The sequence below is a fragment of the Passer montanus genome, unplaced genomic scaffold, assembly GCF_014805655.1.
Source record: "Passer montanus isolate IOZ18808 unplaced genomic scaffold, ASM1480565v1 scaffold54, whole genome shotgun sequence".
In the NCBI taxonomy this organism is placed as follows: Eukaryota; Metazoa; Chordata; class Aves; order Passeriformes; family Passeridae; genus Passer; species Passer montanus.
In genome coordinates this window covers 2,910,834-2,938,538 of record NW_024370374.1, presented here as the reverse complement: position 1 = coordinate 2,938,538, position 27,705 = coordinate 2,910,834, and the positions used below count along the sequence as shown (strand labels likewise).

Sequence of the window (27,705 nt, the reverse complement as noted above, 5' to 3'; positions counted from 1 at the left end):
CCAAGGAAAAGAGCATATTCATGTATATAAAGATGGCATTTCATTTATCCGGGTATTTCCCACAAATTAGACTAAACAACATAAAAAGATACAATGAACACTTTCAAGGGATTTGTTTATTTTTGGTTTACAAACAAAGGCACCCAATATTTCTGTTTATGTCTTATAAAAGCTCACAGATTTAGCATTTGTTTCCAAACATCTGTTCCTACAGCAGAGAAAAACATTACAGGAAAATGTAATTTTTTTTCCTGGTCCCCAATTTAAATACCAGTAACAGTTCAGTGATAATGTTGTTTCAGTCTGTTCCTCTTCCTATTAACCAGCTGATACCCCTCCTGTAACTTGCTAGCCAAAACACTGAGTCTGCCTTCGTGGACCAAAATATAGTTCCAGTATATTTCTGACCAACATCCTTTATGTGCATCCTTTCTTCACTGGTGTGAAGAACTGCAGGAGCACAGGGCTCCCATATGGAAAAAATCCAATAGTTCCAGGTAGAATTTCACAGACTGACCACAGGAAGTGACAAAAACAGCAGAATAAAATGTGACATTGAATCTACTGTTAGTTCAATAGGATGACTGATGAATTGGTGTAAAATACTAATAGGGCACAGAACAAGTCTCCAAAGAGGGGAAAAAATAGATTTCTAAATTGGCAAATGTTTAGTGTAGAGGTTAAATAAGCTTAGGCTTAAAGTAATCCCTCTCTTTGTTATTTATCCAAAAGACTAAATTTCTAAGCAGTGTCTTGGACCAGAAGTAATGGGTTCATTGGCTTCATAGTTCATCTCAATATTAACAAATCATTAGAAGTATCATGTTATAACGTTCATATATTATGTTTATAGTCAGAAACAACCAAAATTCCTAAGTGGATTGTTTCGCAGAATAACTTTCAGAGTATGATGTACTTATCTTTAGCAAACTTCAGCCACGTGCCAACATGGGACAAGGGGTGTCAGTGGACAGGAGGCCCCTCTGAATAAATCTATAATTCAGGAATGCTTAAGCATACTTTCAGGTCTAGTGAGATACTTGGGAAGGCAGCTAAAAATGTCATACACCTACTGCATCTGTTAAAGTGTAACATCTCCAAGCACAGAAGCCTTAATTGATTTCAGCCACAGTCAGAGGTCTCTCACACAAGGTGTGGTCCTGGACCATTCAGGCTTTTCATCACTAGCTTTATATATACACCAGGAATTTTAAAAAGGAATTACAGTTTAACTACTTACTATAGAATATTTAGCTTCAACAAGGAAGCCATTATCTTTTCAAAATGAGATATACACCTGCAGGAAAGGTGTTCTCTTTAAAGTAAGAGTTTTTAGAAGAATAGCAAAATAAGTTCTTTACAAATTTAATTCAATAGGACAAAAAACTACCAAGGGCAAGTAAAGTGTAGTTCTTGTGTAATTAAGTCATTATTTGCCTTTCCAGGCAGATTCAAGAACAAATTCATCAGTACAAACTGATTTGAATGAACAAACACTGGGCAAGGATGCTGGTCAGTGCATGAATTAGAGGAACACTACAGTGCTCTCAAATCTGTGTAACCAAAAGTTAAAGGGATCTTCATGTATTGCCTTGGATTAAAGAAATAAGGATTCAATCTTTTCTTACAACTTGCCATTTTTACAAATGTCTTCCCTACTGAAACAAAGTAACATGCAGGAAAAAACCCAGATTTCTTCAGGTTTAAACCTAATAATTTAAGTTAAAAGATAGATGGAAGAACTGTTAACATATCTTCATTTTGGAGCAAGGTGCATCTTACTCTGCTTGCCCAGTGAAATGAGGTTTTACTAGGACAGGGATGGGAAAGTGTGCTTGTGCATTGGTGTTGACCATGCATCAATTTAACAGCTCAGAGATTTTGAAAAAATTATTAGTTCTTGAATTATTTGCTAACATTGCTTGCAACTTAAAAACAGGTGTATCTCTTAATGAAAGTCTACAGCTTGTCCAGCTACTACTACCAGCAATATAAATAGCAACCAAGCATAATAAATTTCTTTTCATTACATTTACCCTTTGAAGTCAGAAGTGCTGGCTCTGTGCTCTCAATTAAAAAAAAAAATCATTAAAAAGAAGACAGTCAACGACTTTATTTACCCTTCTCTAGATAACACTTCCTTTTATCTGCTCAATGCAAGGATCAATTCTGCTTTCAGAGTAGCAAATTGCTCATGCCGACACAAATGCAAGTTGGACACAGCCAGGTTCAAGCACAGAACCGAATCACAAAGTGCATTCTGAAGCCCAGATATACAAAAGGCCTTTCAGTAAATAAGGAAGGTTGGTTCATTTTTTAATTTCTTTTTTTCTTTTAAAGCAAAGGAGGCACCATTGTTGCATCCCTACTTTGAGGGGAAGGGAAGAAGTGGCAAAACCTAAAGACAAATTACAAAAGTCCTCAATTATTTTATTTTAGGAGATCCAGAGTCACTTGTACACTTTTGCAACTTGCAAAACCTTTCGTAATTTAGAAGAATTTCAAATAAATAGGTCTACAGCAACTAGCATCTACTATGCCAATATTTATCTTGCTCAATGTGGAGTAAAACTTAAAAGAAAAAAAATCATGTTAAGGCAGATTCCAATCAAAGACGTTCCAAATTGCACAGTTATGTTGGTCAGTGGTCTAATATGTCTTCCCCAGGTCAAAGAGTTAAAGTTATCTAAATGCTTTTCTAAGCCAATTCAGTGTGGCACTTGCCCTTTTTATTTGCTCCATTTCCAGGAAGATACACCGCTAACGTTACAAATACCAGACCGCTTATTTCTCACTTCAATTAAAAATGAAATTATGCTTCACAAAATGTGAGATGACTACATGTTACAGGCTTTGTGCAGTTAGACCACCGTATGCATAGATGTCCTAATGCTAAATTCTCTTCCTCAGTATCTCATTGTGCTGGAGGCTCTGAAGTAGGAGAGGAACTTGTAACACAGACTGACCACAAAGTACCAGATGTTTCTTGCCATTTGTGACCTTGCGATGAAGATACGCCAGATCAGGATCACGAGGATTGTGTTGAAGCCATAGCGGATGTTCCTTAACCTGGGGAAAAACAACAGCAATCACTAAGGGCCTATGCACAAAGGCTCTGAGGAAAAAAGAACACTAACTTCTGGTGTAGAATACAATTTGTTTATCTGTTCATCTCAAGATACATGATGAGTAATGACAAAAGTCAATAACAAACAGAAGGCTTTTCACTGCTGAGAAGCAGAACGAAAAACCAAGGAGCAGAGTCAGCCTTGTTGCTCACCACATGTACTTCTACTTTAGAGCTGCTTGAAAAACCTCCTAAAGCCAACATCACAGTGGTAACTTACCTACAGAAGGCTGCCAACCAAAAAATATTTAACACTCTGCACTTCCCTTCTCCCCACCATGTATTTAAAACTTCTTAAATATGTGGAAGTAACTCTAACTGCCACTGATGACAACAACAAGAAAAAACCAAAAAAACCTCACCCCATTGTAAGAACTCATCAGATTTTCCAGATATTTCCACCCTCTTCACTGCAATTTTAAACTCCTTCCTTCTCAAGGAAGGATAAACTAAGTGACCTTTTAGAGCAACTGTGCTTTTTAGCAATCTTCTTGAGTGTAGAGATGGAAATGTCATGAAAAACAACCAGAATTTGCTCAGATTTCTTAGAAACAGAGCAATCTCTTTGGCTCAGTAGATCATGACAATTTATATTTTAAAAGCAGCTGGTTTTTAGGGGAATACTGCCTTTATCTTGTTTACAGGTAAGGCTGGGTTTCTTTACAAATTTTATTTGCAGAGAAAAACAGTTTAAATCTGTGTGTTACAAAGGCAATACTTTTCCACTTGAGGAACAAATCTACCCAGTGGTTCCCTAGAGAAAAATGCCCCCTGAGCTGCCAAATCTAATTAATACTAAGGCAGCAGACTTCAAGTTCAGATTAGAGTTAAGAACTAGGTGGTAACAAAAGAGACCAAATTAATACCTCAGAGTAAATGTAAGTCAGAAATTAAACCTCTGGCTAAACAATCCACTTACAGACTTTAGAGCTGGGGGCAACCAGAGGCTGCTCCAATACAAGATTATTTCTCGAGTCATTTTCATGATGATCCTTTGCTCAAAGGACAGCAGCTATGTCATCATTTCTATGCACTTTTTAATGGCATCTAAATAGAAATTTAAAAATACACCCAAACAAAACAACCCAGAAGGGACACTTGTTTAGCTATTTCCACAATTATCACAGATCCTGTCTTTCAAAAGTGTATTTGTCATTTTAACATATACCAAACCCCTCCACAGCTGCAAATCCTTGTCTTTAGAATGACAACAACCTGGAGTCACAAGTCACAACCTGGATTGTTTTTCTTTGTGCTGTCAGGCTTGCAGACATGATGTAGCATTGCAGAACAAGACGATTTTTATTTCACTCTTAAAAAAAAGAAATCAGAAAGACTACAGCTGCCTTGATGAATCCGCCAAGAACAAAACAAGGGCAGCCGTGCTAATAAAATTCTGGACAGCACCAATCCATCCAAATGGCAGGAATTAAGTCATAGAGGAAAAGCTAAAGGAAGTCATCCTAGAGCAGCAACATCAAAGTGTCCTGCTCTGAAGTGCAGAGTCTCTGCCTCCAAAGATCACGTTCCCAGAAGAGCTATTGTTCTATTAAACCTCCCAAAGAAGCCATTCTGACCTGTGTGGCCACATACCTTTGACCTTCCCAAAAATACTTGGTAAAATCAAAAACCTGGATTACAGTATCCACACCAGTAATCCCACACTGATACTGTAACTATTAATTCTGGGAGCAACTCGGGAGCAACAAATGCTTTAGAAAATGCTTCACACCACTGGACTGGAACAGAAGAATTGTGGAGAACCTAAACAGCTGCTATTAAGAACAATTAAGTCATTACATGGAAAAGCAAACCTGGACAAATGCAGGGCATAGAAAATATAAAAGCATACTTAAAATAAAAAAAGGAGATTATACTTACTTATTTAAGTGTTTCCTAGCTGCAGGGAGGCCTGACATTTCTTCATTCAGCACATATTTCTTTGTTCCCAGGCAGTAATTTTCCATATATTCTGCCCAGTGTAGTTGTCGAACATCAAAATTAAATGTCTGCATAAGAGAAAAGCTTTTCACTTTAGTTGCCTAAAAATTCACCTCTAGATCATTTAAATGAAAATAAATATCTTTATTCCAGATAAATCCAATTTGCCTTTGACACAAGAAGGTTATCCTATCCTTAATCCTAGAAACAGTCCAGATTTAGGTTCCATTTCTGATTCAACCACCTGCTTGTGACATAATCTCTTCCAAATTTCAATCACTTCATGCCTTATTTTCCCTTCCAGTAATACTCTTCTCTCTAATCTCAGTTTTCTGCACTTCAACTGTCTGTAAGGAATTCTGTTCTAAAAGTAACTATTTTCTAGTATGTTATTTATTTTTAAGCAACACAATAATTCTAATATGCTCTAAAATAAACACTGATCTGTGCCAAGTTCACTGTTTGGTAAGTGCAGGGTGGTGTTAGCTTGATTAGAGTTGTACAGTTGTATTTTAAATACTATCATCTGAATGCCTTCTGCAGGAGAGAAGATCACTATAATGAATATGATACACAAGTTTTTTACTGATGTATTGATTTCTTCATCTCAAGATTCTACAATGACAGTATTTAAATCCCAACAAAATGCAGCAATTTGAAAATACTAACAGTTCAAATTGTCTGGCATTTTGTTTTTCAAATTTTTCCTGAACTCAAGTTGCTAGGAGGAGGTAAGAGGACAGGAAGGGGTGGAAATACCATCCACAAAAAAATTGCCAAAAGCTATTTTATTTCCTACTTTTAGACAGCTTATTTAGGAATTTGGCAGCTTTTCTGGAATGTAACTACTGAACTGATTCTGGAAAACACTTCAGTAGCAAAGACATCTTAAGAATGACAAAGCTGTTCCAAAGGCATAAGGGAATCTGAGTTTTTAGAACTGTAACTGGTAATTTTTATTCTGCTGAATACTAACCAACAAAGTCATAGCAGAAGGAAAGTTTAAATTCAATTGGGGCACCTGAGCCATTGTTGGTGGAGGAGGCAGGGAAAATCTGGAGCAAAGTTAAACCTGAGAAGAAACAACTTCTCCTTCTCCCTCAACAAACTGTCATCCTTGTTTCATTCTCCCTGCCCTTCTTCATCCCCTCATGTCACTGATGTAGCTTTTCACACAGCCCTGGCACATCTGAAAGAAGCTCTCAGGAGCCTGCAGTTCCTGCTAGGTCAGCTGCACATTAGATCAGGTCCTTATTCTATCCTGAACTGCTGCGCTGCTGCCCCCCTCTCAGCCTCCATGGCCACAGCACACAGCCACTTGCCTTTTTGTCTTCAGGAGTCAGCTGGTTCATCAGCATGGTCATGTTCTCAGTGTTCCAGGTCCAAGAATTGCTGGTAAAGTACTCTAGAAGCATCATGGACTTGTGAAGACGTGTTATTGTCTTCATCATCCTGCAATCCGAGGCACGGAGTGGACAGGTTACAGGGGTAAAGTCAGTTCAAACAAGTGAAACAGACAATAAGATTTTTTACCCTCCAACCCCCTACCCCACCTCCAAAAATCCCATCTTGTTCTGTACCTAAGGCATATCATCAACAGGATATTTCTGCATAGTATTGAAGTGAACTTTGGCTGTCCAATCTCTGCATAAACCAGAAATTATCACAATCCTTTTTCTCCTAATCCTACTTCCCAGTGGAATTGTCAATTACCATTTTTTTCTTTTTTTTTTTGGGGGGAAACAATATGTTGTCTTCTGCTGGTAACTCTTAGTTTGGGACAGGGACATGGAACCCTTTTCCCTTCAGCACACTGGAATATTTTGCTGTATTCAAGAGTCTGACTTGACAGAAGTCTCAAATTGCACAGAGCAGAATGTCTGTGCAGGAGCTCCCCTTAAACAAGGGAGGAAGTTGCCCTGATCTTCCTGCACATTGTGCAAGACCAGATCTCTGTAACAGAACAGAAGTTTTCATTGTGGTTACTAAGAGATCAAGCCTTAAAACCACCAGCAGCAAAGGACGGAAAATATTTAAGGACACAGATCATAGCAGATTGTGTTCTATGCTACTTCAAAATATGCAGAAATACCTTCCATCATCCTTTCTTATGCAGAGGAAGAAACTCTATAAAATCATCACTTGGAATACAGAGAAATTATGTTATAAGGATCAATTTGGGCAAGTTCCTCTTTGATCATACCATCCAAAGTGGGCCAAAAAAAAAAAAGTATGAGTCATCCAGGCTCTCAAATGCAAAGCTTCCACATTTGTGACAAGGAAATTGTTTCAAGTGTCTCAGTGCTAGAGATGGCCACTCAATTTTAATAAGTACTAACTAGTACCACATGGCCTAATGCTGTTAAATTCCTTCTTTGGGTGCTCAAGGTATTTCCATCTCACAGAAATGGAAAACTGCTTCCAATTTGATCCTTATAGCAGGACACTGATCATTTCAAGCACAATGGCAAGGGGGGAGGCAAAGAAAGCAGAACCCAGTACTAACAGGAAATGGTTTTCTGAAAGTAAATTTTGCCAAGAAAGATCACAGAAGCAATAAAAACAAACTTCTTTTTTTTTTCTGAAAGCTGCAATGCATTTGAATGCATTTTAATGCAGTCATACTTGTAGAAGGGATACAGTACATTGTCCCAGAAACTCTTGTAAAGAAAGTATTTTGCATTGCATTAGTGTCCCTTACTAGCAGCTGGCATCTCAGTATCTAAAACATTAAAATTTCCTCTTTTTCTTCTCACAGAATGGAGCAACACAAACCACAGAGACTACTGAAAAATGTCATCTCTAAAGCACTAAAAGCATAAATATTTTTTTTAAACCTCATAGGAATATATCTACTAATTCAGAACTGACTTCAAGTGTTAGACCAGCAGCTGATTTCATTCCTAAGCACCTCTAAGAGCTTTCAAACACCTGTTGAGTTTCACCAGTTGGGCAAGGTGGCACCAGTGAGGGCTGAGTTGAACTGGAGCTCCTCTGATGCAGAAATAATTGGGAATATAGACTCTGCATCCAAAACATATCCTGTACAACCAAGACTAAACTGAACCAAAAAAAAGAGGATGTTAATTATACAAAGAAATTAGGAAAATAACTCAAAATTCGGAAAGCAAAGATCTCACTGGTCAGATAAACCAAAAAGACCTCGGAGCTAAAACGCCTGGATAAAATTAATGCAAACAGCATTTAAGCCTTTTTGCAGAGCTCTGTCCACTGACAGTCTGAAGATTATTTAACCTGACTTGCCCTTTTGAACCTTCCCAGTCTGTGTCCTTATGCTAAGCTGGACAAGCAGCTGAATTTTAGAGTGCTTTGACTGCTACAGTTTAAAACCCTTGTGCCTCTGCAAAATACTAACTGAGCAAATGAATATCTGATTAGATAAATGTATATTTTGAACTTGTTTCCGGACACTGACATTGGTTTTCATGCTTTAAAAAAAAAAAAAAAAAGAAAAAAAAAAAAGAACAAACTAAATTTAAACTAATGCAGAGACTCTGCTGGGATTCTTTTTGTCTCTGCTCATGGATATGATTTTAGAGCTTAGCTAAGCTGATTATAGAAAAAAAAAAAAGCTTAAAAGAGGGGGGTTTTTTCCCTCCCTCTCTCCAACTCAAATTGGATTTAGCAGCTGACTATGGAACCAGATGATTCAACTCATCAAGGAAAAAACTGTTTTTCTTTGTAGGGTTAGTTTCTTTCTCTACCAGCCCAAAGCATGCAATTCTCCACATTATCTCAGCTGCTCGATCAATGACAAAGTTGGAGGAAGTGCACCAAGTTTCTCTGTGACACTTTGCACTAAATCAACAGGAAACTACACTTCTCTTTGAGGGGAGGAAAAAGCAGCCTGGAGACACTGAGAGATGTCAGCAATGAGTGTCCTTTAGTGCACACTGGTGTAGCTCTGGCAGACTAAGCTTTAACTTCAATGGCACCATTCTCCTGTGAATGGCAACACACACAACTCAAAACCCAGCACGAAGCCACACAGTGGGACTTTATCCCTCAACGTGAAGTTTTGAATGTTAGTTATTCCAAAGACAGCCGCTGGACACGAGTCATAATACCAACACCAAATATAACCAGTCAGAACAGGACCAAGCACTGCCTCACACCTTCTCCATCAGCTGAAGACAGAAAAAAGCCAGCCTTGCTGACCATCTCTCAGACCTCAGCAAAGGTGGCAGGCAGCCAGTCTGACTTTCACAAATTCAAGGTAGAATTTTGCCTCCTGCTTTTGCAGTCCTAACTGCTATCAAGACCAAGCACATTACAACAGTTTGAGAAGAACATCACAGGAATTGAAGTTTACACAAGCTAATTCAATTATCCATAAGTTAGGTGGGCTTGGTTCTATACCAGACAACTGAAAATGACCCGCAATTTGAAGAAGTCTTACACACAACCTATTGTCTCCAGGTTAAAAACAGCCCTGATGTCAAATACAGACTGATCCCTCAGTCAATCTACAGGCTGCCAGTCTGCAACACTCTGCAGAAGCATTACAGATAATTATTTATTTTAAAGATCTATCTAAAAAACACAAAAGAAGCTTTTAGATTTGTCTTTGAAAATCTCTGATTTTCACCTGCCTGCCTATTTTGAACTGTAAGACACACTACTGAATTCTTATCTTTCCAGCAGCTCTGTGTTTGCTTTAACCACACAATTTAAGCACTGTGAAGATACAAAAATGTATTGATCTATTTAACATGACTACCTCCTAACTCATTTCTGGTTTGTAAGACAGTAACTACGTGAAAGGTGCTTCCAGTTTTAAGAAGCTTTAAATTAAAATGACAGATGTGAACGACCTAATTTCATATCTCCCTCCATACATCAGCCACACCTTTCCTTCAGCTCTCTAAGAAGCAGTAACACAAGAATTGCTGCAGAAATCTCTGAACTACAACTTTAAGTATTTCATGTCACATGCTATTTTTTCAGAGCAACTGGGAAGATCTGCTTGGTGTGTACTTCTAAAGGCTTTAACATTTCAAATATACCAAACTGCTTTTAAATAACACATGGTTCTGTCATGCTAAGCACTATGCAATGTTACAGGAGCAAACTATGCCTTGTATTAAAGATAACTAGACAACTAATAAGCTTTGCTATGCAACTAGGTATATATGGCAAGCTACCAACAACACTACCTTCAAACTTCAATGCTAAGGTTTTCACTACTATTTATGTAATTGCACTATGCTAGAGCATTATTTAGAATAAAATATTAAATCTTCATTATGCCAGTCCTTTTGTACATGTTCTTTCTATACAAATTTGGAAGAAATATTACATAGGTTATTTCTTCCTTCCCTTACCTTTTAATACTATCAGAGAATCATTAAATTCAAGAACCTTCAACTAGATGCAAAAACAGCAAAAATATTTTCATTTTATCAAAAACATTGCTTCCAAAAGTGAGGTACAGAAAAATGGCTTCCCATTGCAGAAAGATTACAACAGATAAGTGCTTTGAAAATAGGAAGATTTTTGCTTTTAATTTTTATTATTATTATTAACATAATCATTTAATTCTAAAGGATCATAGACCTGATCTATTTCTAGTTTCTTCCTTTTCTTCTACTTGATAAAATTTTTCACTTGATTGCAGCACAACATCCTGATGGTATGACAAGAGTGCAGTTAAACCTGCACAGTGATTTCATTATTTTTCTTGTAGAGACTTCAGTGTACTCAGCACAGAGAGGGCAAGCACCCATTCATGCAAAGACAGGTTAGCAGAGTATTTGTATTTTCTTGTGCTAATTTTATTACATTTTTAATATACTCTTCTTCTGCTAAACCACAGTGGAAAAGGTCACATTTGTAATTATGCCAGCCCTTCTTCACTCAGAACAGCGTTATATTGAGTTTTAAAATATGCAGTAGTGTTTCCAAGTCTTTAGAAGTTTCTGAGCACTTGCTACCTGGTAATTAATACCATTCTATCAACTGACAGAATGACCACAGTGACAGCAGTACACCCCTCCAGCCCATCAGTTAAAGCAGCCTCAAAGTACTAGAAAGAAGTGCAAGAGTAAAGATCTGTCTCAAAATTCTTGTATTATTAAACACTAGCTTGTTCCATTAGGATTCAACACTGCACATCTTCCTTGCATCTGGGTAGTCGTTTGCTTTTACTGCTTCTCTTGCAGGCTCCCATTTTTAAATGCTTAAAAAAAGGAGAGAGGAATGCTGTCTAATGAAAGCTGCATTCCTGTAAGTGGGCTGTATAGCCACCTTAAAAGCTGTGACTGAACCATAGCTCAGTGTAGTTCAATCTGCCATCTTTTCTCCAAACTGGAATCTTGTGCATCATAGGAAACCCATCCAATCACTGTTATAGTAAGCTAAGTAGGAATATCCATATCAGTAAATAACTCTTTTATATTCTGTAAAGTATTAATGCCACAAATTGTACCAGTAGTGATGAAAGTCCTAAATTCCATCTTTAGACATCAAGTAAGAACTCCAGGAAAAGCAAAAATAAGATTCAACATTGCCAGTGCTGGAATATAAAACTAAGCGAAATATTCTAAACTGCATATTCACAGCCTCATTTTACTCCCACTGGTCAAATACTCAGCAGACCAGCTGCCTTTCAAAGCCTGACAAGATTCTGGCAGCTCTCCTTCCCAGCCATGTGGAAGACAGGACATTAGCATTTATAGCATAACTGTTTTAATGAGGGATGAAGTTTTCATATCTGTCAGAGAATTTCTATCAATTTTTATTAAAAATAACTTCAAAATGCAAGAGAACCTGGAAGCTAGGATGTTTTATATACAATATCTTCTTTAGAGCTGAAAGTCTTAAACTTTTCAGGGTGGGAAGATTATTATACAGGCACAGCTGACTGCCACTGCTGCTGCTCTAGGTACCACACTGTTGCAGCTGAGAGGTTTTCCCCTACAAACCATTTACACAGCTCCTTTCTACTTATCCACTGCTGTGTTATAGAGCTTTCACCCTCCTTGTAAGACAGACCTAGACTACAGGACAACAAATGAATACCATTTGTGTCAATACACTGTCACCACACTGGAGGTTTTATAGTCTGAAAGCAAATGCTTGTGAAAATGTAACATAAGCAATGAGTTAAGGCCATGTGGCTTGGCAAATATGACACAAATTGAAGTGGTACCTTATATGCCTTCTACATTATTTAGTTTAGCCTATTATTTTCACCACTTTAGCTAGCCAAATACTAGCCTAAACTTTATAAACTGAATGGAATGCCGAGATGATACAAACCAACGCACCAGGCCAATTTGTATCATCTACAGGAATAATCTGCAATTAAAAAAATTAGTCCTCCATTCCATTTTCAGTTTATGAAAGCAACAACAACCTTAATACAAGCCACCTCCTAGAATTTAATGACTGACTAGGATTCTGATCCAAGACATCCCTTGGACAGCATTATTAGGCCAGTCATTAAACTCTCCAAAATGCAGCCACTGGATTCTTATTGCTTAGTTAGTAAACCTAGATAGTGCCCAGGCCATGTCTTCTTTACAAGTCTCCACCACCTTATGGGCAAGATATTTTTAGCCCTGTCCCTCTTACCATGGTTTCCGACCTGTCAACATGAGCAAAACATCAAAGAAGAAAAACACTATAAAGGTCTCTGCACACCGGCAGTAATACAAGAGGGGGTTGTAGGAGAAGGTAAAGTCAGGTATTCTTGCTACTTTTTCTAATGGATATTTCTTGTAATGCTTACACATGCAGCTTTCTGTAGGAAAAAATAAGGATCAACATTTTTAGTATTTATTATCCAAGAACAAACATCACTTCTATATCTTTTAATTCTATTGACAACTCAAACCCCCAAATTATCCAACAAAGAACGTTCTCATTTTTGCTAGAAAGTTCAAAGTCACTTTGAATTCCAGGACCTGTTCTCAGGAAAAAAAGGTTGAGTTTTAGTCACAAAACATTCAGGGAAAGAAAAAAAATACCAAAAAAATTAAAATCAACATACATCACAGTGTAAGCACAGAGTTTGTTTAAAAGTCAGAGGAACAAACAAGGCAGAGCCAGTCACCATTACCTTGGGCTTCTTCCAGTAATCCTGAGGTAGGTATCATACAGGAATGCTGGGGCCTTATGGCTCACAGCAATCCAGTAATGATATAAAAGGTGATTGGAAGTTAGATTTACATTGGGCCGTCTGAAGGCCTGCTCGAGAGGGTTCCTCTTGAAAGTGGAAATTACATGGTATTCTGAGAAAGAAAAGTTGCACAACAGCTTCGATAATCACCATGTAAAATGTAATGCTTTTCAAAGTACATTACAGGGTACAGCATCAACAGCAGGGCCTGATTTAAATAACCACCCTAACTCTTCTACAATGCACAGAAATTAAAACGGTTAGAAGCTTTTCATTTAAAATACTGTTGAACTGGTTCTCATTATAATCAAGAGATTATAATCCTCATCTTCAGTATCATATTTCATTGTAGCTTCTCTCTTTCTGTTCCCTGCCTTAGAAGTTGGTGGTTTCAAACACTGACAATATTTTAAGTTTGTAAAGCAATTTAAATAGTCATCTTATTTCATGAAGAGTGTTATTCTGATTACTTGTGTGAAGAATTTTAGAACAGATTGTGGACTCTGCAGTCATCTGAAGTGATTTGAAATTACATTTTCAACCAATTTATCCAAATTTAGGCATTAAGAAAAAAGCAATTAGGGTGGAACTCCATGAGAAATTCCTGGTAACACCTGTAAATTCAGTACATAACAGATATTGAAGGATCAGGGTCTTTAAAAGTTATGTGGAAATTCACCCACCTCTCCTTTAAATCTTCTCTCATAACTTTATACTGTTGTTTATAGACAGCATTTAAATACCCTGATTCAAACTGGGATATAAGTGATGTCAGCAATTGTCCAAGTTTAATTGAAGCAATAATATTTGCAACTACAAATCCACATAAAATGGGCAAAAGAAAGTAAAATACATTTAAGTATTGAGGTTAGCTGAAAGAAAAAATAAATCTGAGTTTCAGAACTCTATTTCTAAAAAAACTGAAAACTAATAAATGGATTTACTATGCCGAACAGCTTGTATTGTTCTTTACAACATTAACTATTACAAAAGCTGTTGGCCTGTGGGTTACATCTTAGTCAGGGTATCTTAGATTTGAAAATAAGTATTCATGTTTCCTTGAAGGCTACTTTTCCCTATACATGAATTCTTCAAGTGTCATGGAACAACCTGAATATTAAAAAAAGCCATCTCAACCAACAATAAATTTAAGCCAAACACAAAGAGCTACACAAGGGCAAAACTATAACCAGACCTCTCAATTATGCAGATGTACAAAACACTTAATTGTGGGCTGCTTATTCATATGTTTTTTGTATGTATTTATTGATGTTGGCATTACACCCAGCATCACTACTGCTCCTCTGAGCAACACTTCTCTCCACATACTATCTACACTCTGTGGATTAGGCCATGGCAGCAGCAAACAGAAAAATCAGTTCTCCCATAGTTTAAGTTAATAATGGAATAAGAATAACAAAAACCAAAATACCAATAAGAACCAAACGAAATGCAGGTCATGCTGCAGGAGAAGATGGGGGAGAGAATTAACAGTGGAAGCCAATGAGAAAGCACAATTCAATGCAAAATTGGGAGGTATGGCTAAAATACCAGTTTCAAAAATAAAAATGCATTATGGTTTACTGATTATAACCTGTTTGATTTTCCTTTTGTATTAAGGCTAATGAGAAAAAAGAAACATGGCATACCAACTTCACTCCAGTGGAAAGGATTGGTGCCACCTGTTGTACAGTTATAAACCATGACTTTTCTTGGTCTGGGGGAAAAAAGATAAGAGAGCAAGTTAGAAGAAAAACAACCTCTTAAAACACAGACAGCAGAAGAGATGCCCAAAGTTATCCTTTCCCTCAACAGTATCATTCATATAAAGCAGAAAGCATCAGTCTCATGGTCGATTTTTTGCTTTAGCATCTTGCAGTATTTTTCTCTATTTTTTTTTATTTTATTTCAGAGAAGGCATCACCTACCCTACTGCAGGTTGTATTGATTACAAAGACCCAGGAAAGAATTTTCACACACAGCTTCATAATATTAGTAGGTGATGTCTTCCTCTGGCATAAGCAAGTCATCCTCTGAGAGACTAACCTGTCAAAATCTTAGATTCCTTTGTCCTGAGGGAACAGCAGGACACTGACGAGGATTTCAATACAAGACAGGTTTACTAAATACACAATATAATTTCCAAATATTCAGTACTCTCTTTTGTCACCATTTGTACCTATTAATTGCAGAATACCAGGCTGCAGCAAGTGTGGTATTGACAACAACATCTATTGGGACAAGATCTGCTAACGCATCGTTGGAAGCTCTCATCGTTCGAAGAATTCCTTTTCCTGCCTTGAAGAACAAAACAACAAAGAGAGAAAGAAGACCCAGCAGTGAAACATAGGAAGCTTTTCTGCCTTCCAAAAGGAGGGGGAAAATTAAGTATGTTCATTACTTACAGCAATGAAGATACCACTAGGTCCATTGAAGTTATCAATCCAGCCCTATTAGGAAGAGGGGGAGGGAAAGGATTTGGTTAGAGCATACTGAAGTCAGCAGCTTCAAGTGAAAATCTGAGCAGTTTCTACATGTGTAAGGGGTGGAGGAAAAAGAGACCAAAGAGGAGCAAGATTTTTAATTCCATGTTGCTAAATAAAGCTTTTCCATAGCACATTCTGGTGATGTAACAAGTTCCTATGACTCAGACAAGAGATCTACACATAGGACACCATGGTTCTCCAGAGAGAGCTTATTTATTTCTTAGTGAATGAACTGCAATTGTCCATAAAAATACATTTATGTTCAAAGTATTCAAGTTTACTTGACTAATAACTCAGGTGTTTTTCATTTTTCAACCAAAAGAAGCTGAGCTGTATTCTCCTGTTTTCCTTATCAGGTAAGAGAGAAAGCACTAGAACCTCCCACACACAATTCTTGCTCAGCTTTGATGACAGTATTTAGACTCTATATAACTGTTATCAGTCATCCAGAAGAAACCAAGACACAACTTCATGGTTCAAGAGATTTTCCTTTACAGTCTACAGCAAGAGGTCAGGTGACAACTCAGGGACTTACAGGAAAAGGCTCCTTCCAGCTGGCACCAATGATGGATGGCCTTACAATGGCAATGTTTAAATTTGCACCTTCCTGCTGCACCACGGATTCAGCTAAGGCTTTTGTGTATGTGTAGGTATTAGGTCTTTTGCCTAACAGTTTAGGAGTAATATCATTCACTAGGTCATCATCCATCCACCTAAAGAAACAAAACAAGAAGCAAGTGTAAATTACTGCATGCTGCTTCACTGGGGACGTGGGGTGTGAAATGGTGAAGTTACCATGACTATTTTTTTCCCTCATTTAAAGAAAAAGGGACACACACCTAAACAAAAATAAGTATGTCAGAAAAATGAAGGCTTGCACCTTCAGTGTCCATCAAAAGAAGCATACTGGCATTTATTTTTTGCCCTGGAAATTCATTCATAACACATCAACCACAGAGCAAGCAGCACACTCACAATAATGCAACTTTTGCCAACCAAGCTGTCAATGATGGAGTGCAGACACAGCAAATTAGTCTTTGGAACATGGGTTCACTGCATTATGATCTATAAAGTGATACCACTGCAATGGAGTCCCAGCTGAATTACCAGCATTCCCTCCACCTTTGTGGTGGTGAGCAATCACAACTACCACTGAAACAAGCTGGTCACAGTGTTTCTCCCTTTAAATTAGTTAAATCTTGCAATTTTGTCTCGCTTCCCAGTTCATATTAAACACATAATAACCTTCAGTCATAGCACACAAGGAAGAAAGATGTGCCTTTGCAACTATTGCTACTTTGGTGACTTCACTGTAAAACAGGACTTGAATTTTATTTGCTTTGGTCTCTTAGTCACAGAAATGGAATTTATTGTTTTTCACCAACGTCATGTTGGCACACATCAGACTCCTTTCATGATAAGAACAGGGTAGGAAGAGGAGTAGTGAAGGCTAGAGATTACTCTTTTATAATTTTACAAAAGCCTCCCCTCAGGAGTTCTTAAGTACACACAGCTGTCTTAGCCCACACCAAACAGCTTAAGTTACAGTTTGTCTCTTCACAAGTCAGATATTCAAAAACAAGACTCTTGCAATCCCTCCTTTTTGAAGAGTATTTAAAGACAACATTATAAAAAAGGGCTGGCTCAACATGCATTCTAGGTGGTAGCTCACTTGGTTTTAATGTTAGCATTTTTCCACCTAAAATAACAAGTTAAAGTAGGTGTTTTAATTTTTAATTAGTTTTTTTTCAGTTTCATACTTCTCTTCCAAGAGGTGACATTTTGTACAACAGGTAAGAAGGGAGAGACTGATGTAGAGTTACATTACACTTATCCTACATCGTCACCTGTTTCAGGGTTTGACAGCTACTAAATAAGACTTCAGGACAGTTAATATACACCAAAAAAACCAACAAATTAGTCATTTTTCCAACCCATAATGCCCAATTGAAGACTTAAAGCTACAGAAAACAGATTTTTGATGTCTGGGATCTCAGCATACCTAACAGAACCACTTCTACTATAAGGGATATTATTTCAGCATTTCAGTCTCATCTTGCAATGGCATTTAGGTGGATGTAGGAGAGGCAGCTGTTCAAGGTGCCTCAGTTTTATCCTTTCCTTCACAATGCTGGTACCAGCACAGGTTATCAGCATCTCCTGATTCAGCCAATCATAATGGCTGGCACTCTCAGCACAGAGGAGGCATCATGAGTAGATATGAGCATCCCTCTCCTCCAGAACCCCTCCACACCTAGCTCAGCTTAAAGAAACCATAAACCTCAACTCATGTTCCTTACAGAGAAGGGGAGTGTCAGACATGCTATCAGACCTATGGGACAGCATAAAATAACTCTTCATCTTTACAGCTCCTAACTGGGTTTTGGTACTTCAACAGCAAGAAGAAAAAGGATACAGATTACCCAAGTAAATTCATAAAACATAACACATACTCTAGGGAATCTATCAGTTTCTTGGGATCCACAGGAGGTGGGTACACGACTTCCTCAATCTGTTTCCGATTGCAGTACGCATAGGCGGTGGACACGTGCATGAACACCTCCAGGTTCTTCATTCGCTGTGCCAAGGAGAGGAGCTGTTGTGTGGCAACCACATTCAACTGCACAGCATCTCTATTGATTCAACAGAAATGTCATTAGTAGAAAGCAAGACAAAAACAAGCAAAAAAATTCATTCCTGAATGCCTCAGTGCTGGGTATGTAAAGTATCCCTGAATTCTCCAAGCAACCTCAAAAAAGCAGCATGGAGACTGCCCTAATTTTCTGCTTAGAATAATATACCACAGTCCTAATCTAGAACACCTCTCAATGTTAAGGATAATTCTCCTTCTCTTACCAGCATCCTTTGATTTCCTCAATCTAAATCCCACTTGTATGTTTTCCATAAAAAAGGAAATGATGCAACAGCACCAAGCTTCCACAAGATGCACCTCTGAACTTCCAAGTTCAGGTTGAGTTAGGTCAACAGCTTGGAGGTTTAGTGGGCCAGTAAGTGGCAGACTGGCATCTTCTTGTAGGATAGCAAAAGGCTCCATACAGGATGGAAGGAAGGGAAAAAAAAACCACAAACCACCAAGAACCACACCTCCACTCCAGCTCCACTGCTGCTCATTACTATGTTCAAGGACACTACAGCAGAGTAGGTGTATCTCTACAGCTCCCAGCAGATAACAGCTGGCTGACCAACTCCTATGATTATTTTATAGTTTACATCTTCTCTCCAGCCTACAGACTCGCTGTGGGCACCAGTTTCCTTGTACACAGTGTACTATCAAGTTTCAAGAGCACAGCTAAGCAACACTTCAAAGTCTTTGCAACAGAACTGTTACATTAGCAACAAAAAAAATCGGTATTCCCCCAAAGAATCACTAAGTTCCAGAATGCTTTATCTCACATTGGTACTGAAGTGGGGGACAGGAAACGGGAGCATTACCCCAAAGCAATTAACATCAATGGCAACTAATTAGTTTGCTACCTCTTTCAACAAGTCAAAGGAGCTCATAATCCCAGCTGTGTGTACCACTTTTTCCACCTCCTGTTTTCTTCTCTCACCCTATGCATCTACTTCTCCCCACTTCTTCCAATGCAAACCTCCATTATTAATAAGGGACTTTTAATAAAGAAAGAAAAGCTGAGCAGTATTCTTCTGTTTTTCTTATCAGGTAAGAGAGAAAGCACTAGAACCTCCCACACACAACTTTTCTCACAAAGCTCTATCCTCTGAAAATGCGTATTCCCTTTCTAACAAGGCAGGCCAAAGGAATAGTTTGTGCTTACCTCCATACACCAGGAGAAAAACTGACATTACTAGGGAGCACAGTAGGTGTAGCTACAGCTTATTTGTAGCTTTTCTACCTATATCTGCAACATTGGACAGACACCTGATTCACCCCCTCCCTTTGAGGGCCATTGGTTTGCCAGACCAGGGTAAACAGAATTTTAGACTCACCTTAGTGTTTCATTGAATCTGACTGTAGCAGCACAATGAAATATAATATTAATGCATTCTATAAGTTCTTCCTTGATTGGTTTACTAAGATCCAGTTCAGGCTGTGAAAGTTCACTCACAACTACTATTATTTTTTCTTTGAAGTCTGGCTGCTCTTCTCTCAACCTGTCAAAGAGCTGTGAGAAATAACAGGACTATAAACTCAGTGAAGGTAAGAGAAACATTTCACTTAAGTGAAGAAAAATCCCACATTCTTTGTCTACACCACCTAACCTCAAGATCATCAGGAAGTTAGAACAGTGCATTAGCAATACCATAAGAACATGTTACAGGCTTCCATAAACTATTTTTTTTTCCAACATAAGGAAAGGAACAGTCTACCCACTTTCCAAGCTTGATAATAGCTATTTAAATTCTTATACAAGTCATATTGGACTTCAGGTTTAGAAATCTTGCATTAAGGTTTACAAATTTCCATTGATTTAAGAAATGCTATCCTCAAATTATGCCAGTCTTGGAGAACTTCCAGATTATTTAAAAAAAAAAACCAAACCCCAAACAAACAAACAAACAAAAAAAAACAACAACAAAAACAAAACCAAGAAATAGTTTCTCTGGCTAGTTAAAAGAAAAAAGGCATACCACATTAGAACATCTGATTAAGTTTTATCAAATTGGTGTCCAACAGCTCCCCCTGAAAAAAATGTCACCAAAATTATATTCCATCAAGAATTCTTCTCCTAAATAGCTGAGTTCTAACCAGGTGGCTTAACACACAGATCAAAATTCTTGCCTCATCTTATTTACACTCATCAGTATGCAAGTTTTCCTGAGCCACACAGTACTGTGGCAATAAAACACCCTTGAAAGATGCAGAAGAGCAGACCCTTCTTTACTGTCCAGGGGCCAATACCTTGCAACTGCTTCAACACCAGTCAATTATATTGTATTAAAATCATGGCAGTACTTTCTTTTTCCTGCCCAAGCATGTGGTTATACCAAACACAAACAGTCAAAGACACTTCCTTACAGAATGATGTTAATTAATTTTAAACTATAAATTAAGGCACCTAAAGGTGCAGTTTCACAACACTTCAGGCAATGTAAGTTTGCATTTCTACCACAGAGACTGGTCCTTCTAATTTCTTTATTCCTGTTGCTTCTCTGACACTGGCAAGAGCAAGAAGCCCCAGAGCTGTGTGACCTAAAAAAGGTCCAGCTCTTTTTTTAAGAGATGTTTTTTCAGCCCAAACATGAGCTAATGCAGCTCATTGTGTGGCCACCTGAAGTAGCAGTGCTAATTCTACAGTGAGAACATGGGACATCTCCACTTTTCAAGGCCCTGACTGGACTTCACAAACATGAAGCTTCACTTTATAAGACAAAGCTGCCAAGACACCATTTAAAGTCTCTGCAGCTCTTATGGGTACAGCAAACAGTTCTTACCCAAGGGCAGAAGCTTTGTGTGATTTTGAAAAATAAGCCTGCTATGTTTTTGGTTGGAATGATGGCACCTTCCTCCAGGGAGCTGAAGCAACTACCTGTTGCACATATTAATGTGTGATATTCCATTGTAACAGAAAAGCAGTACCATGGATGAGCTCTTCAAGAGCCAGTTTTTATTTTTCATACATCCATCACATCTGTTATACCCTTTTTACATCCATAGTCATGCACTATTCTCACACAGCTCTCACTAGCACTGACACCAGTACTAAGGAGAAGAAATACCTGGACTGCATGCAATACACATGGCAAATCAGCAGAGGAGTTAGATACCTGAACACCAAAGAAAGTAGAAACCTCAACACTGTTTTGCTATTTGTAGCTCAGTTTATTTCACATTTATTTTATTTATTACCACATACATCCATTTAGATTTCAAACTCCAAGAAAGAGAATGTTGAAACAGGTGCAGAACACTTAATGAGTCAATCTAAATTGTGATGAATTACTGGCAGTGCCCTTGCAACTGGACAGCTTAAGACAACAGATCCTATTAAAGTTCTCATAGACTTTTGGAACAATCTTGATGACATGAAAGTCCATTGTTTAAATGGCTTTAAATCTTGTCTGATCATTTGATGAAGACAGAACAAACATCTGGCCCTACTCTACATCTCTGTATAGATGAGCAACTCCATCCCTGCTGGTTCCTGCCTCAAGCAGTAACTCTGCTTACCAGCACTTCTGCTGTGAACCTGCTCCAGCAATAAGTGCTCACCAAGACTCAAATCACATCAGATTTTTATCTCAACGGGAGCTGGTACAGACTACAAGCAGACTTTGACTCAAATTTAAAAGCCTTTTACAACAGGTTTCCTAAAAGCCATACTGAGCCTTACAGCTTACCAAAGTTTAAGTCAGTCCATACTAGTCCTACTTCCCTCTCTGACCCTTTCTTTGGGTAATAGTGTGTACAAAAAGTGCATTGGGAAATTTTTCCTTTTGCATTTCAAAGCTTAGTCTGGAGATCTTTTCCTTGTTCCAGGGCAGTGACAAACTGAGGATTTTATGTAGAGAGAACGTGCAACTGAATTTTAAGATAGAACCCCACTGTAATTCATTCTGTTGTGTTTTATGACATTGCACAAGACTACAGGAAGATGCTTTTTGACAATGAGATACAGTTTTTTTGACTGGTTACAGAAAATAATTAACTAGGGAACAGCCATCCTCATATCTGCTATAATCCCAGCTAGGCAGAGTTGTAGAAATCCACTGCTGTACTTTAAACAACTTACCCCTAAGTGCATTCATAGCTCCTTATTGATTCCCCTTTAGCACCTTCTAAGAACAAACTTTGTACAGACTACATTGTATCGATGAAAAAATTAAACTGCTGACACCTGTGTTTCATAAGAGAAAGGCCTAGATAGAAATAAACAAACTCTGCTTTAGCAAAGTTCATGCTAGAAATCTCTCCCCATCCTGTTCATCCTTCCCATCATGAATGGGATATTCTCTAAGGAAAGATGGGCAACAGACATGGATAATTCTACACTTGGTAAGAATGGCCAGCCTAGCTCACCAGAATATCAAGGTAATGAGTCTCTTCAGGAGCAAAGTATCTGAGCCAGCATGCACAGAAATTCATTTCAAGAGCCACCTGGATAATTCCACAGCACACACCTTCAGTGCCTTTCTAGCTGTCACAGGCTGACCAACAGAAATCTGTAACAATCTGCTAAGCCAAACATTTCTGCTCCACTTACAAATGTATGCTCCTGAAGAGATGACACATTCATATTTACTGCTAGATCCAGTAGCACATTCCAAAAAAAAAAAAAAACAAAAAAAAAAACCAGAAGGCATAATGTGAAAAAGTAACTTGCTTCAGATCTTTAACAGTCTCAATCCATCTTACAACTCCCAGTCCACTATCTCTTGTACTTGATTTTATATTCTCTTAACAAGCCCTAACACAGATTTTTACTTCTCATTTCTGCATTACAGCTGAACATCCTCCTCCTGAATTAAATATAGGATAATTTTCAACTACTGGCTTTGCTAGAGACTAACATCTTGAAGCAGCTATAGAAGCACTGCCAGGTCTTAGATTTTGTACTTCTGTTAAAACAAAAAAAAAGCCCACAAGAAAACAAAACACCACAAACACAAAACAGCTTCAGTCTGTCTAAAGTAAATTGTTGTTGTTCTCAAAATGAAATGAGAACATCATAATGAAGGACAAAAATGAACTTTGTGAGCATATGACACATACCTTACAGCTAGTAATTTCTTCTATTCGTGCTTCAGGTGTCTGCTTTGCTTTTTTTCTTACCAGCACATACACTGCTTTTACTTTAGGACAGGATCTGAGCAGCTTTTCCAAAAGCACTTTTCCCACAAAGCCTGTAGCTCCTGTGAGGAGGATGTTCTTTCCTTCATAGTATTCAGGAATGGAAACCATTGTGACCTTTACAAAAGATAAAAACAAAAAGTATGTTAAAGAACATACAGAGTCCAGATTTGCAGAAGATTGAATAATCATATCTGTGCTGTGTATACCTGAAAGAAATGCTTAACAGATTTTTTTTATCTATAACCAGTACCTGAAGCTGTCTTTTTTCACAACATTCTGAAAGATTCCCACAGGGTCACTACAGTCATTACAGATCTTGTAAACTGCCCCTGTTAACAGTGGTTTAAGGACTGAGACACCCACTCAGCCAGGAAAATAGCCCAACTTTAGTCTATTTTTGCCTCTGAGGGCACAGTCCTTTACCACTCCAAGGGGCTGCTCCATGTGAACTAGAGGTTGTATCATTAAAATGTAATCACAAGTGGATTCTTCAAACCCACTGATAGAAGACAGGGAGCCAAGTATCCCAATTGCTGGCCCTGGAATTTTGACTGTGCCAGCAGAGCCCCCTGTCACTGTTAAGATGAGCCTCCCTACCAATTAAACTAATTGAAGTTTGTTCAGAGAAGAAGAGAGAAGTTTGAGTTAGGTGTTTGGCATGGGATCTGACAGCTTTACACTGATTACAAAAAACCCAAACAGATCCATAGATAAGAGTTTTCCAACTGCTTCATCCATTAAGTCATTTGGGAGAAAAAAAAACCAAGTTAAGTTGTTAGAATTCTCGACAAACTAAGATTTGAGTTAGCCACAAATACACCTAATAAAATGAAGGGTAAGGGACTATTACTCAAATTCAGCACAAAGCTAGGAAGTGCTTTAGGTTTTGCTTCAGTTCTTAATTAACCTTGAGAATCATGATTCTTTTCCCCTCCCTTCATCAACCTCTTGGAAATGATGTCATTCTTGCTAGGAGAAACTGAAACTCTTTTTAAGGACAAATACGGTATGTCTCACAATAAAGTGAGAACATGGCCTTTCAGATCCCAAGGACTCAATCACAGTACATCATCCAGAGCTGCCATTCTTTTAAGTCTGCTATAGCAACATCTTTACTGTGACCCTTAACCAGCTTACTTTCACTAGATAAGATTGTAGCATTATGGATACACTTCCACCACATTCCAATCTTTCTGATTAGACTCAAAAATGCTGAGCTGATGTAGTGAATGTCTAATTATAGTCCTCTATGGCAGTTCCACACAAACTGCTATGACCAGAACACTCCCAAAAAGGGATCACAGAGAGTCACAGAATGTTCTGAGCTGGAAGGGACCCACAAGAATCATCCAGCTCTCAAGTGAATGTGGCCCATAAGGGGAATGACCCCACTGCCTTGGTGTTATCAGCATCATGCTCTGACCAGCTGAGCTCATCTCAAGGATAGAATCCATAAAAACATTGTACAAAAAAAAAAAAAATCAAATCAAACCAAAAAACGACAGAATTGAGAATCTTTAAACCCAGATGGAATGCTTCTTAGGCAAATAAGGATTACAACACTGAATACCTTAACAGGGTGAGAACCTTTCTTCACCTGCCACCCAGGAATAAAGGTGCAACTTCTAAATACACTCAGTTCTTTCAAGACAGCAAGATACTGCAAGCACGGACTTAGCAGGGAATGCACAGAATGTATGTTAGGAGTGAACAGCTGATTTTTTCCTTTTTGCTTGAAAAGTAAGTAAATATTTTTGGAACACCTATTTGTCAGGCACCCACCACATCAAAGCAATTGTGCTCTGTTTTTCATGCACATATCTTAACAGTCTCTGAACAAGTTCCAAATGATTACTTGCTAGAAATGAGTTACTACCTGCTCAAGTCCTGGTTTCACAAGTCTGGGTACCAAGTGCTATGTCAGATCCTCCAAATCCTTATTTTGACTCCCTTCTTTGATAAGTGAAGCATCTAACAACAGATAGTAGGATACAGCAGCAAGTTTAGAGCAGAACGAGCACTGCTATTTCCACTGAGCAGTCCATCATTCAGAATTGTTTCTTTGAAGGTCAAGAGACATTAAACCACTTTCACCACACAGCTAAGGGACTCTAATGCAAATTTGAAAGCACAGCTCCTGCCATAAAGCATGGAGTGCAAGACACAGCATGCTTATGAGTCACTTTTCCCTGTTCAGTTAAGATACAGGCCTGCTGTCTTTACCATGGCTCAAAGTCACAGTTAATGCTCTTCAGGTATGTCTTCCCCATAACTTTTATTTTCCTGGTCTTTGTGTACACCATTCACTTGCTCCTAAAGATCTGCATGAATGCTCCCACATATAGGACAGGATTTCAGTTTTCTCAAAGAGAGAGACAAAAGCTCATGCAATCATTACTGCAGCAATTTTGTCACTAAGATTCAGTTTTGTCATGGTTCCTTCTTACTAATTTACCTAACCAGCCATAATTTCTATTTTTTATACTTTGAGACTATGAGAGTATTTAATAGTATCCATTCAACTGTCCTTCCTCAAAGAAAGGTTTAATCCTGCTTTTGACACAATGCCACAACCTCAGCCTGCAAACCTGCTCACATGGACAGTCTTTGGTGCACCCACACCTTGGACAACACCCAGCACATGGCTATGGTCCAACATCTGTTTCTGAAAGCTAAAGCAATGAGAAGTCATGCTGTCAGTGGAAATACCTGTGTTGCTGTAGTCCAGCTTTTCAAGTGACTGCAAAATCTGACAATATTTAGGCTCATGTGATGGAAAGACAACTGGCACAAAATAGATCAAAGTTTCCTGCCTTAGTCACTTCTAATCATATTCCTTTGTGTAAGAGGCTGAAATCAGAATACCAGACCTACAAAACATTGACATCCAGAGCTATGATGAACCACAACGGTCAAATGGGTTCAATTAAAAAAAACCCAGGAACATCCACAAACACTCACATTCACACTTGGGAGGCAGCAACATTTATACATTTGCAGGCTAATATTTTATCTTTTTTTTTTTTTTTTTTTAAGGAATGAAAAATGTTTCCTTTAAGCAACATTTATATGTTTGCAGGCTAATATTTTATCTTTTTCTTTTTTTTTTTTTTTTTAAGGAATTAAAAATGTTTCCTTTAAGAAACTCTCAATCCCATTTCTCTTTACCCTGTTCTCCAATAACCAGACTTTGGTAGATCTTATTCATAGCAACTTCCCACACTGAGGTTGTCTTCTACTTCCATTACTCTGCAAGATTCCAGCTAGTAAACAGAATTGGTGACTTTTTTCAGAAGTACACATTGCTGTCAACATTACAGCAATAAACACAGGGATTGTGAGGGAACGGCCTAAAAGCACCAAATTGGATTTAAAGAGTAAAAACCATGCATGGAATCTAGGTGTGAATGACAAAAGTTTGAATCCAGCAGCTTATGCTTTGCTCTGTTAGAAAGAAAGATTATTTCAAGCACAGGGAAAGGAAAGAATGTTCCCATTCTCCACCTACCTTTCCCTGCCTTCTCCGAGAATGCAAGTCCACATGCCAGCACTGCTGGCAACTCCTCCTCTCAAACTCAGAAGGGCCTTACCTCACAGGTACTATATATTACTCTTTAAAGTTCTTTACAGTAGCAAATTACTGAAGAAACACAAAACTGGAAGGGTTGGAAGAACTATTTTATAATTCTGTTTTTAAATAAAACTGTCAAGAAATACAGGAATAGTAGGAATGTAGTAGGAATGTTGTTCTTAACAGAAATTTAGTTTCATTTCTAACATATAACAGGCTGGTGCAGGTGCAAAAAAGCAAGCAAGACAGCATAGCAAAACCAAATTTAACATGTTAAGGTTGTTAAGTGTCAGCAATCACTTGATCTATCTGGTTTAGAGTACATCTTGTTTGTTTACAATAGCTGCTAACCAGCAATACATATTGTCACCAATTATCCAACCATCTGTTAACAGCTACCTCTTCAAACACACACAGAGAACTCCTACCAAACACAAAACTGCCAATGCACACTGTGGGATATCTAAAACACTGCGTCATAGACATCTTTCTGAGCTAATAAGCAATAACAGTCTAGAATAAAGAAATCTGACAGTTGAAAGGCTTAACAAGAGCTCTGTAAAGAATTCTCACTCTAGAACAGAAATGCTCAAAATTCCCACATTACCCATAGTTATAAACAGCCTTTGCTAGAGGAATCTTACGTGAAGCTGCTACAGAGCA

The 27,705-nt window shown here is 38.1% G+C and overlaps 1 protein-coding gene across 1 annotated transcript; it reads right to left on the bottom strand.

The window, feature by feature from the left end:
• Positions 1-89: 89 nt before the first annotated feature.
• FAR1 (fatty acyl-CoA reductase 1) lies at positions 90-27,705 on the bottom strand. Its single transcript, XM_039725017.1, has 12 exons — positions 27,687-27,705; positions 23,391-23,585; positions 19,667-19,842; positions 18,151-18,330; positions 16,233-16,410; positions 15,617-15,661; positions 15,391-15,509; positions 14,861-14,928; positions 13,152-13,323; positions 6,391-6,520; positions 5,009-5,136; positions 90-3,069 (listed from the first exon to the last, which is right to left on the bottom strand). Exons 2-12 carry the CDS (start codon positions 23,577-23,579, stop codon positions 2,907-2,909), a joined length of 1,548 nt encoding a protein of 515 aa, XP_039580951.1. The 5' UTR covers positions 23,580-23,585; positions 27,687-27,705; the 3' UTR covers positions 90-2,906.